The 13,345-nt window shown below is 36.2% G+C and overlaps 2 protein-coding genes across 2 annotated transcripts; both read left to right on the top strand.

Annotated features, from left to right (window-relative positions):
- Nucleotides 1-636: 636 nt before the first annotated feature.
- On the top strand, nucleotides 637-4,605 carry EAH_00051910 (valyl-tRNA synthetase, putative; the record flags this gene model as incomplete). Its single annotated transcript, XM_013391195.1, has 7 exons — nucleotides 637-759; nucleotides 1,027-1,334; nucleotides 1,508-2,121; nucleotides 2,453-2,833; nucleotides 3,417-3,596; nucleotides 4,014-4,163; nucleotides 4,456-4,605. Coding segments are annotated over 7 exons (1,906 nt in total), but the record flags the coding sequence as incomplete, so codon positions are not given.
- Nucleotides 4,606-6,054: 1,449 nt separating this feature from the next.
- EAH_00051900 (hypothetical protein, conserved) lies at nucleotides 6,055-6,975 on the top strand (the record flags this gene model as incomplete). The annotated part of the gene is made up of 1 exon (XM_013391194.1): nucleotides 6,055-6,975. One exon carries the CDS (start codon nucleotides 6,055-6,057, stop codon nucleotides 6,973-6,975), a length of 921 nt encoding a protein of 306 aa, XP_013246648.1.
- Nucleotides 6,976-13,345: the final 6,370 nt, after the last annotated feature.

The raw sequence follows: 13,345 nt of genomic DNA, 5'->3' as shown, positions 1-13,345 counted from the left end.
ATATAGATATAGATATAGATATAGATATAGATATAGATATAGATATAGATATATAGATATAGATATAGATATAGATATAGATATATAGATATATATATATATATGCATATGTCTGCTTATATTTATTTGCTTATTTATTTATTTATTTATTTGTGTTTGTTTTAGGGTTTACTGCGAGACAAAACGCCCAACACCAAACCAATGCAACTTCCTCGTTGCAGCCGCAGCGGCGATATAATTGAATACATGTTAGTGCCTCAGTGGTGAGTCTTACTATTCGTATTTAATTAAATATATATATATATATAATATTAATACATATATATTTATATATATATTGTCATTTGAATCGTTGTAGGTGTTTATTTGTATATTTACTACTCTTACCAGTGCATGCACACTCCTCCAACTGCACAGTCTCGTGCCCTGCCGCTGGAATTGCTGCTGCTGCTGCTGCTGCTTCTGCTGCTGCTGCTTAGTTGCTGCGGACTCGTTGCTACTGCTTAGTTAGTTGCTGTTGCTACCGATTGATTTCTGCTGCTGTTGAGTAGTTTCTGCTGCTGTCGTTTAGCTGCTCCTGCTGTTGAATACTTGCTGCTGCTGTTGCTGCTGCTGCTGCTGCTGCTGCTGCTGCAGGTGGATGGACTGCAAGGAGGCGGGCCGTCTGAGTGTTGAGGCGGTGCGTAACAATGAATTGAAAATAAAACCTGAGAACCACGTTGCGACTTGGGAGTACTGGTTGACGAATGTGCAGGATTGGTGAGTGTTGTTTATAGGATTTCTTTATTTCCTTCCAACAGTAGTTAAATAATAAGGCCTTATTCGTGTCTTTTCTTGTTTTTTCTCTTTAGTAGAGCTAGCGGATGAAGGTGTTTACAATAGGAAGAATGCCGCGTTGGCGGCTGCTGCAGATTTACGCAAAAGTATATTTTATTTTTGTTGTTTGTTTACTGTTTAGAGCTTAAAAAGCTGGTGTTAGTTTGTTCTTGTTCGTATTCTCGTTGTTATTTTCGGGTGTATGTGCAGGTGTATATCGAGACAGCTATGGTGGGGCCACAGAATTCCAGCATATAAAGTGATTGAGCCGGTAATACCGGCAGAGAAATGTAATATGTCTGGGGAGGCGTGGGTGGCTGCTCGTAGCGAAGAAGAAGCGAAGGAAGTTGCATGCAAAATGTTTCAATTGAATGATAAAAACAAAGTTAAACTGCAGCAAGACGAAGATGTTCTGGATACTTGGTTCTCTTCCGGCCTATTTCCCTTCAGTGTCTTCGGTTGGCCAGAAGAAACCGAAGAATTTAAAGCATATTTCCCTACTACTCTCTTAGAAACAGGTGCGGTGAAGAATCTGCATGCAGCTGTACGTACACCTTAACTTGTTCAGCTTTCCGCAGCGTCGTTGCTTTGCAGTATATTCATTTTATTTGTTGCATTTCCCCCCTTTGTTTTGTTCTGTTTATTTTAAAATTTTCCTTTTTTGCATGCGCTGATGTAATTGATTCTGCAGGCCACGATATCTTGTTCTTCTGGGTCGCGCGTATGGTGATGCTTTCGCTGTTGCTGACGAATAAACTGCCGTTTAATACGGTGTTTCTGCATCCAATGATTCGTGATTCTCAGGGCCAGAAGATGTCTAAGTCGAAAGGAAATGTGATTGATCCTTTGGAGGTAATTAACGGCATATCTCTTGAGGGTCTAATAGCGAAGTTGCATGCAGGAAATCTGCAGCCAAAGGAGATAAAGAGATCAGAAACCGTATTAAAAAAAGAATTCAAAGATGGTATTCCCGCCTGTGGATGCGATGCTCTTCGTCTGGGTTTAATAGCCTATATGAGGCAAGGAAGAAATATTAATTTAGATTTAAACCGTGTTATAGGATACAGACAGTTTGCAAATAAGATATGGAATTGTACAAAGTTTGCTCTGGATAAGTGGGCCCTTGATATTGACGGAAAGAATACTCCTTTTATACCCAAAGGCATTCAGATAATTGCTGCAGCAAATGAACAAAACCTCCTTTCTAATGAAGCACACAACCCATCACAGCGCCCCGTAGACTTCACAGAACTTAAATGGGAAGACCAATGGATTCTTCACCGCCTCTCTGTCGCATGCGAACGAGTGAGAAGGCAAAATATAATCGTTTATATACTTTTATTAGAGGCTTTATCTATCTATCTATATCTATATCTATGTCTATATATATCTATATGTCTATATATCTATATATCTATATCTATATCTATATCTATATCTATATCTATATCTATATATATATATATATATATATATATGCATATCGCAGTGCCACAAAACGAATAGATACTATATATATCTACATATGACTTATATTTATATACACAAACACATCTATATGCATATCAAATATAAAAATAAAATAAATAAATAATTAAATATATATTATTTTGTGCGTTGTGTGGATTGCAATTAGGCGAATAGTTCGTTTGAAGGATTTGAATTTGGCGACGTAGCGAACGCTATTTACAACTTTTGGCTGTATGAATTATGCGATGTCTACTTAGAGGCAATTAAACCCCGAGTGCAGCCTTTCAGCTCTTCTTCTTCTTGTGAAAAGGCAGGAGACACAGCAGCAGCAGCAGCAGCAGCAGCAGAACGCGTACGAGACGCACGTTGCGCTCAAGAGGTGCTGTACACATGCATAGACAGAGGGCTGCGGCTGCTGCACCCTCTCTGCCCCTTCATCACTGAAGAACTTTATCAAAGACTTCCAACCTCTAAATTCAAATCCGAGTCTATCTGCATCAGCGACTACCCTCAGCCCGTACTCGCGTGGACTAATCCCACCCTAGACGTACGCTCAACACTCTTCTTCATTCATTTATATATTATATGTTCTATATAATATAATATATAATTATCTATACATAATCTTTGTATTGTATATTATTGTTGTCAGGACGCATGCATGTATATGTTATATCTATATGTATATATATGTATATATATATATATATATATATATCTAGGCTTGCTTTTGAATTACTAAGAAGACCGTTGTGCTGATATGAGGTCGGGTAATATTTAAAAATGAATCCTCGAGAAAAATAAAACATCGCTAAAAGACTTCGTCTTCACGGCTTTGCTGTAGTGACGAAGTGAAGTAGAATAAATATGCAATATATGTATATATATATATATATATATATGTATATGAAGATGTATATAATATATATATGCAGATGTATATATATATATATATATATATATATATATGCATGTTTAATATATGTTATACACACAGTATGTAAATGCGTGCCACATATATATATATATATATATATTATGTATATATGTATACTGGTTTGTTTGAATGATGAAGAGGAGTTTGATGAATATTATTAATTAATATTGTGTGTGGGTTTGATAATATGCAGACGAGCATGCAGCAGCAGCAGCAGATAGTAACTCATTTTCGCTCATTGTTAGCTGCGTTAGAAATTCCTCCGAAGGTAAAACCCAAGGGCTTCGTTTTGTTGAGAGAAGAAGCCCAGCAGCAAATTGAATTCTTAATGAGTGTAGCACCTACTATGGCGATCCTGGCGAAGTTAAAAGAAGTAAGACAATTAAAATATTATTTATTTATTCAGTTATTTTGTTGTTTGTTGTTGTGTGGTATTTGATTATTTAGTTGTTCACGCGGGGATTTGAAATCAGCAGCATTAACAGGAACTGCAACAGCAGCTAGAACAGCAACAACAACAGCATAAGCAACAGCAACAAGAGCTTGCTACAAGACTAGCAGCAACAGCAGTAGCAGCACTAACAGCAATAACAAGAGCAGCAGCAGCAGCAGAAGCAGCGAGCAACAAGAGCAGCAGCAACAGCAGCAGCACTAACAACAGCAATAACACAACAAGAGCAGCAGAAGGAATGACGAGCGTTTTGCATGGGTCCATTAGAAACACTTTAATAATAATGATAATATTAATAATAATATAAGTTGAATATATTATTTTATTTGCTTTTTTCAGATAGTCATCATAACGAGCTGCCCGCCTAGCGGATCTGTCTCTGATGTTGTTTCTTCGCAAATAACAATTTATTTGCAAATTGGAGAAGGCGTTAATATCGCACAAACGCTGGAAAAACTACGAAAAAAACAAGCAAATCTAGTCTCTAAGGTATGTGCTAAGCTGTACAGACAGCGCAGCACTTTTTTCTTTTTTCTTAAATCCATATTCTATTTATTACTTGCTGCTGCTACCGAAGCTATTTATTTATTTTCATTTATTTATTTATTTGCATTTATATATATTTATTTTATTTATATATCTATGTGTCATTTTGTTTGTATTTGATATGCCCATGCATATATTCATCTTTTCATTTACTTATTTACTTGCATATTTGTTTATTTACTTATTTATTTATTTTTATAGGTTTATTTATTTATTTATTTATTTATTTGTTCAGCTTGAAGGATACAACAAGAAGATCAACGAGCCTAACTTCGACAAAGCCCCAGAGGCAGTGCGCGTTGGGGCGTTGGAGAAGAAGAGTGAAATAGAAAAAGAATTGCAGCAGCTGGAGACAGCAATTGCAGATATAGCGGCTTTGCTTTAAACCTGTACATATATTTTAGTTATTACGCGTTTATTAATTTAATAATTAAAAAAACTTAACAGTCATTTAATATGCATGCGCTCTTCCTATGCTAAATCTACTCGCGTTTATTCTTAAATATATTCATGTATCCGTATATATGTATATGTATATAAATGTATATATATATTTTTATTAAAGATTGTTACTAAGAAAAATATATATTACATACATATATATTATTAATATAATAGTTTATATATGCATTATATACATGTGTATATGATTATATATATATATATATATATATATATATATATAATTGTCGTGTAGCATATATATATATATACATATATATATATATATGCACGTAATATATATTGTTTTGTTGGAAACAGTTTGAAGCCTTCCGACTTTAACTTCCATTTGTTAAGTCGCAGAGACACCGAGACTTGAGCAGCAGCAGGTTGCTGCTGCTGCTGCTGCTGCTGCTTATTGCTGCATTTCGTTGGAGAGCAACACGAGGCAGCAGCAGCAAGAAAGAAGAGGAATGCTGCAGCATGTTGGGGAGTACAGCAGCGGGAGGCGATTACACAACAACAAGAAACCCGTCTCAGTCATTGAACATTTGCGCAGTTAATTATTTCTTTCCCTGAAGAAAGTCTGACTGGTGTTGGAGTGTACGTGTACATACGAAGCTAGGCACTATCTTTAAAAGGTTATTCTTATTTCTATTTGATGGTATTCCTCGTTATTTATATCAATTTGAATAACAGACGCGCGAGGCGGCTGCCTGCGCTGCTCAGGCAGTCAGTCAGCCCCACGAGACCTCCGCAGCTATACCTAAGGGTATATAACCGTCTGTAAGGAGAGTTTGTTTTGCTTTTGAATAAATATTCAATTCTCTGCAAATATACTAAAAGAGAAATTAATGCATAATAGTATTCTTTAGAAAGAGTTGGTGCGCCGACCGAGCCCGAAGAAGAAGCCCCAAGCGTCGCTCTCAGTTCCCGGTCTGGAGAGGAAGAGAGAAACAAAGAAATGCAGCGCATGCAGAGAAGAATGAAGTTTGAATTGAATTAAATTCATATTTATTTTGTAAATAAACGCTATATTAGTACTTCTTTCGAAAGCAGCAGCAACGAAATGGCTGTTTTCACCATATTCTATTAAATAACTCTCTTCATCGTTTCAGCTCGACTCGACGGTGCCGTTGAGGTGTACGTACACCTCAAAATTTGTTTCTTTCTTCCGCTTTCATTCGTTCATGTTTTCGTTCAGAGTTATAAATATCGCCGCTCCCGGCCGGCGTATACTGCGGCTGGGTGTTTCCTTTCCCTTTGGGAGTATAATTAAATGCTCTTTCCCTCAACATAAATGCATGCCTTTCTACTCTAAAGTTGCAGTTTCGCGTTTCTCTCAGGCGGCCGGGTGTTGAGGCGCTGAGCAGCCGTACAGCATCATTAGGCGATGGAATTCAACTGCGAAGGCACCCATCGTTTGTTTCTTCGTGAATCGCCTTTTCGTACGTCTTTTAATTGCAACTGCAGCGCTGCGCCGCATAATGAAACTGCTCTCTTTCCGGTGTACAGACAGCCCCTTGTTGTTTCCTCCGCTTCCACTGCAGCGGGGAAACGCCGCAGGGGCTCCAAGACACCCGACGAAGGACAAACGCCAGCGGCGGTTCGGCTAAAGAAGAGCCGCCTCTGTCTCCGCAGTCAGTTGTCTATCCCTCCTACCGAAGCAAACGTTGCAAAGCCGGTTGACTTGAGCGCTGCTGCTGCACGAACAGAGCCGCAGCAGCAGCAGCAGCAGCAGCAGCCACAACAGCAACAGCAGCAGCAACAGCAACGGCAGCAGCAGCAGCAGCAACAACAACAACAGCAGCAGCAGCAGCAGATTCGGGAAGCCTCGTTGCTGACGTCAAATTGCACAGCGCCGCCTTCAGCAGCAGCAGGCAATTCATCTTCAGCGTATTTTGTTGCAAATGGATATCTTCTTCTTTCGCACTACGACAGGCTGGAACGACAGCGGCAGAGAGCAGCAGCAGCAAGGGCCCTCAGCAGCAGCACGGCTGCATCTCGCGGTGTAGCTTCTTCTGCTCTCAGCTCAACAGAGCGAATAAAGCAACAGCCTTCTCTTCATGCAGGAGGAAACGACGCCTTCAGCGGTGTGCTTGAAGGGCCGTCTGCTGCATGCATGCATGCAGATTTCAGATTGAACAGAGCACAGCCAGAACCTGCTGCTGCTACTGCTGCTGCTGCTGCTGCTGCGCGGATGCACGCATCTGAATTCGGGTGTGTAGACACCCCAGCGCATCCTCAGGAAGCAGCAGTCGGCAGTCTTTACAACCACGTAAATGCCTTCATCAGAACTATGCAGTTTTCATAAACCGATTTTTTAATGTTATATTTGCTAAGCAGCTTCTCTTCTCGCTTGATAGATATAACATGTTATACACAATATATTATATACAATATATATTATATATAAAATATACAATATATATTAATACATTAACCGCCGCTGTCTGGGCTGACAGTGCAGCGCAAGCGGGAGAATATTTGCTGCCATTGAAAGAGCTGCTTCTTTTTCTTTCGATGCTGCAGAATTTTGTAGTAACTTTCAAGCCTGCGCATCTATTGACTATATATATACATTAACTAGATATACGCATATAGATGTACCGTATATATATATACATATATATATATATATATATATATATATATTATCTACATATCCATCTATCGGTTTACAGGTGAAAAGGAATTCATTTGACGTTGTGAGGCGTAGAACAGCTAGGGGAATCGATCAAAAAATTCGGGAGAGCCCTATAGGTTTGGGGGTTTAGGGTTTAGGGTTTAGGGTTTAGGGTTTGGAAGAAACATGAATTTCGCCCTCAATGCATGCATGCTTGCATGCATGCACAAAGAAACTGAGCGTTTTAAGAGCGTCTTTGAAGGGGGGCATATACTTATTTTGTAGCTTGAATGAATTTCTAGAGAGAATTTTAATTAATGACAAAGCAGAAGATTTCTTATTTAGCAGTGCAAGCGATTGCATGTAATTATATACACATCAGTAGCGGTGTACAGTCTAGCTGCATATATACATTGTATCTAATGTGTATAACATATAGTGCATATGTTATTCGAAGTTTATATATATATATATATATTATTTCCTATGGGATAGATCGTCTCGTGGTTAAGGGTTCCGCCATACACTGCAGGGCCCAACTTGAGGGAAAAGACAGTATTTAAAAAAGTAAATACCTCCAAACACTAAAAAGACAAATTATTTTATTTAATGCATATTGTCTGTTGTAATATTGCTGGGTTTCGCTGTTTATTTCCGGTCGAGAAAAAATGAAACGAAGTGGTTGTTGAGGGCTGTTTGAATAGGTGAATCATGAAAAAGACAGAAAGAATGCATTTCTTTTAAAAAGACAAATCAAACTCACACATTTTATTAAACTATAAACAGAAAAACGAATGACAGAATTTATTTATTTATGCGGAAAGCGCCGAAGACGATAACACACTAACACCTCAGCTGGAGCCCTACGAGGCGGGTGTACAGAAGCAAGGACGGAAACATGAATTAAATCGCCCCAAATTAAAGGAGACGAAGATAAAATGTAGTAATGGCAAACAAAGCAAAATAAACAAAAAAAATTAGTGAAAAATAAAGGAGACGAAGCCTCGTCGTTGTTCCGCGCCTGCAGAAACCAGCGGAACCACGCCGGTAGATTAGAGGGGAATGCGAGGCAAATTGTAGAAAATAAATCATGAAAACGGGTTTAATTTGTTCATTTAACCATTTGAAGATGGAATATTAGTAAGATTAAGATAAAAATATCCTCAGAATATTCAGAAAAGCCCCACATAAGGCTGATGATGAATACCACTGAATTATTGCTCACTTTAGACTCCCTGGGGTATCCTTGGCTTTGTTTCATTACGTTTTATTTGGTGGAGTTGAATTTCTTTGCTTTCTTTCTTTTCACTTGTCGTTTTCTTCTTGGCGAGCCTCTCAGACGTTGGTTCTTCTCTCCGCTAGAGCCGTGTTGAGCCTTGTTCATGAAAACAACAGCAAAATAGAACGACTGCAACATCTAGCGGTGGATCAATCCTTTATCTTTAATTCTTTTGATTTTACGAAGCAGAAGCCGAGGGAAGAAGTCTCATTCTCCGTCGCTTTCTGTTCGGCTTTCTTGCGGTGGGGTGTATGCGCAGCTTGGTGATTTCTGCGTGCATTCATTTGGGTTTTTCTAGCGTTTCTGCTGCCTGAAGAGAGAAAGTAGAGTCAGGAGCGGGCGCTACTATATATTCCTTTTCTGTATCCCTTTGTTCGATACTCTATTTAAGGAGATGCGCAGCGGAACTGGAGTAACAGCTTCAGGAGGAAGAGAAAATGAGGGTGAAAGAGCTGAAGAATGCGGTGATATGGCGGTGTCATTTGCTGCATCTTCTGTACCAGTGGCAACAGCATGTGGTGGGAGCAGCAGTCTTGAGGTATGCTTGAATACAACAGGAGAAGAAGACTGTAAAAGGAGAAGAAAGCTGCGTAGTACAGGCGGTGGTGATTGCTTACGTGCTGATCTTCAGCCAACCCCATTCGGTCTTAGCCGCCATTTACTGCTCTTTATACATATTATATACGTAGCAATAACAGCAAGAGTATTGTTTGGTTGGCCGCATCTATCAAGTATGCTGCTGGAAACAAACGCTTTCTCGTGGTTATGCGACGGCGAACCTCTCTCTGAAGGCACCCGTTATATGTGCTCTCGTCAGGACTCTGCAGTGCAGTTTCTTTTTACTTTGGGTGTCGGTATATCTTTTTCTTTTTCTCTTGTAGCAGGAATACTTCTTGATTATGTGGGCCCCAAAGCAACTGCATGCAGCGGTCAGCTCTGTTCTTTCTTTGGCTGGTTCTTATTAGGGTTTGCTAATCAGCAGCGTTGGGTGTATATACCCTCCATTGTATTGATGGCATTAGGAGCCGATGCAGGCTATTTACCTTCTATGACAGTTGCACAGCTTTATCCTAGACACGAGCAGCTTATTGTAATATCTATATGTGCAGCTATGAGTCTTAGCTTCAGTGTTACTACTATTATGGAGCTTCTTCTTCGTTCTTCTTCTCTTTCTTTTCGAGCAATTTGCTGGGGCTTTGCTGCTTTAGGGCCTGGCTTATGCTGTATTGCTGCATTACTCGTATTCCCGTCTAAACCCTACAAGGCTCAAGAAGAAATAAACCAACAGCAACTCTCGAAACAACAGCATATTGCTGCTGCAGCTCCTGCTGCTGCTGCTGCTGCTGTTGCTGCTGCTGATGGTGATCTGCATGATGCTTCTGGAGAAGCGGAGGCAATCGAATTAGGCAGTTCAGCAGCAGCATCATCAGCAGCAGCAGCTGCTGCAGGGTGTGGGTCCAAGGCTCAGCAGGAAGAGCAACAGCAACAACAAGAACAAGAAGAGCAGCAGAAGCAGAAGCAGCAACAACAGCAACAGGAGGAAGAGGAGGGTGTGGATGATGAGCAGCAGATATCGGAGGTTTCTTTTATAAGTCAGCTGAAAAGCATGCACTTTATTTTGATGTGGGTATACTGGCCTTTAAATTGTTTATTCTACGGCTTTTATTTAACTTCTGCTGAAAATTGGATAGGAAAGAAAGGCAATGAGTTATTAGGTTTGCTCGGCCCAGTGTCTATGATACCGGCAGTTATTTTAGGTGTCTTTGCAGAGCGTTTAGGAGTAATGTCTTTAGTTTTATTTATAATTAGCAACGGTGTATTGATGTATGTTTCTGCTTTGCTGCCAGTATCTGCTGCTCAATATCTATCGCCTTTGTTTGCTTGTCTTTATCTATCAAACTTCAGCGGTCAAATGTATGCATATGTCAGTAATACATTTCGATCAACAGACTTCGGCAGAGTTGTCGGCTTTATTAGTATTACCGGGGGTTTGATAGGTCTTTTAAGGGGGCCTCTAAATAATAGTTTGACGTGGAACTTGTTTAAAGGGAGGCATGAATATACTTGTATTTGTATGATGGTTGTAGCTATCTTTTGCTTCTTTATTGCGTTGTTTCTTTTCTTTGTTAAGAGAAGGCAACCAAAAGCATTTATTAAACAGCAGCAAACAACAAATAAGGCTGCAGCAACTGCAGCAAATGCTGCTGCTGCTGCTGCAGCAAGTAAACTACCCACACAAAATACAGATATACCTCCTATTGAGCCGTCTGTTAACTCTGACTAAGATGCATTTCTTTCTTTTGTTATTTTCTTTGCCTTCGTCTCTTTATTCACAGTATTATGCATTACTTCTTCTTGCTCTTCTCTTTGGCTTCATTTAGATGTCTCCTGGACTCCTATTCTCTTCTCATATCGTCTGCCGTATATATATAGCTGTATATATATATGTATATATATATATATATATATATATATGCATGTATATTTTACGTATTATGTATAATTATATATTGTGTGTATAAAGACATATATGTATATATATATATATATATATATATATTATATATTATATATATATAAAGTATACAGATACATATAATATATATATATATATATTTATATATGTATATATGTATAAATGTATACTTGAGCACCTTGAGGTGTACATACACCTATGACGAGAACGCCCGCCATAGCCAAACAGGTCTTTCTTTCTTTTTTACTTTTTTATTTTTTTATTTTTTTATTTTTTAATTTAGTCCTCTGCATTGAGGAAGAGTAGCAAAAGCTCTTAGAAAACAAAACAGATCGGTGTAGGCATGCGACATGGTTGTCTTTATATGCATATATATATATATATATATATATATAATATACATATATATATATATCGATATAGATACAGATGTATAGATAGAGATATATAGATATAGATATAGGTATGTAGCTAAAGATATAGATATAGATATAGATAGATAAAGACAGAGACGGGGACACACAGCTTCATTCTCTCTTATTTAAACACTGAAATTATAAACGGGTATTTGAAGATATTATATATATATATATATGGATTATATATATATACATATATATACACATATATATATATATATATATATCTTAATAAGCAGTTTCTTGCAAGTAAAGTACTTTGCTAAAGAACAATAGAGAAGAATATTGTATAATAATAACACCATAATAATAGCAATAAGACAGAGAGATTGAAAAATAATAAAGATTAATAACAAAAACAATAATAATAATAAATAATAATAATACTATTATTGTTATTGCTATTAGTATTAGGGTGCTTTGTATGGATGGGAGGCTATTTAAAGATAATATAAAGACAGTCGTTCAAAAACTAAAATAAATAAATATTTTTGCTTGCTGCTGTAGACTAAGTATATGCATTTTATAATAAAATAATGTTAATACGAAGCTCTCTATTCAATATATAAATAAATGCTTAATATAATGCTCTTACAAAGCTGTTTATTAATATATAAATAACTCTGTTCTATAATAATATTATTATATAACTTCATTTTCTTGTAAAAATTATATACAGCTGATGATAATAAAAGAAAGTCTTTCAATAATACACAACGAGAGCATTTCGTAATAATAATAATAATAATAATATTATTATTATTATTATTATTGTTATTATTATTGTCAATAACAAAGAAGGAAGTTCGTTATTGAAGTCGTAAACTTTATTGAGTTTGTTTCGCCTTCGTATATTTTATTATATTTATTTATTATTTTGTTCTAACTATTTATTGATTTATTTACAATGAATATAAATAAATAATTAAATAATAATTAATTATTTATTTATTTATATGTGCAGAATTAATAAAATTTGAATTTCATTTCGCCGCCCCTCCATCCGCGCTGTCGATACACCCAAAAACCCTAAACCCTAAACCCTAAACCCTAAACCCTAATTTGATTTATTTTTTTTTCTTTTTCTTCGAAGAAGTAGATGCAGCAGATGATTTTCCTGCTGCTGCTGAACGGGTTTTTAGTTGCGGTATTAATCGACAGACTTCATCCATCAGCTTCTTCTCTGTTCAACATACACACAAATTATAATTATAATTATAATAAAAATAATAATAATAATAATAATTATTATTATTATTATTATTATTAATTATAATAAGAATTATTATTATTATTAATTATAATTATTATTATTATAATTAGTAATAATAATTATTACTATCATTTATACTAATAATTATTATTAATTATAATAATTGTTATTATTATAATGATTATTATTATAATTATAATTAAATTATAATACATAATTTAAGTGATAAAACAAGTAACTAAACCCTAAAAAAATATATAAACACATGTTCTTGAATTTGTATATTATAATAATAATATAATATATCTAAACAAAGAAAATAAATAAAATAAAATAAAGAAAGTAAGTATTTTAAATGAGCTAAAGAAGATAAATATTATTAATTAGTTTTAAACATGTTATTGATATTATTTAAAATAAATATAATTATATTAAACTTACTATTTTGAATCTCTGTATTATTATAACTCCCGTCTTCTTTCTTTATTTCTACACGCACGCGACCCATACTTAACAGCCAATCGCGAGCATATCTTTTACTCTAAAAACAAAAGAAAAACAAATAATACAAACATACTATCAACTATTTATATTTAATTGTTATCAGCATAAAGAGGTTTAACTATATGTATATATATATATATATATATATATATGTGTGTATATATATA

Source organism: Eimeria acervulina, genomic scaffold, assembly GCF_000499425.1.
Source record: "Eimeria acervulina Houghton genomic scaffold, Eah_scaff911, whole genome shotgun sequence".
Taxonomy (NCBI): domain Eukaryota; phylum Apicomplexa; class Conoidasida; order Eucoccidiorida; family Eimeriidae; genus Eimeria; species Eimeria acervulina.
Note: the sequence above shows the minus strand (reverse complement) of the source record. Positions and strands in the feature narration are given on the sequence as shown.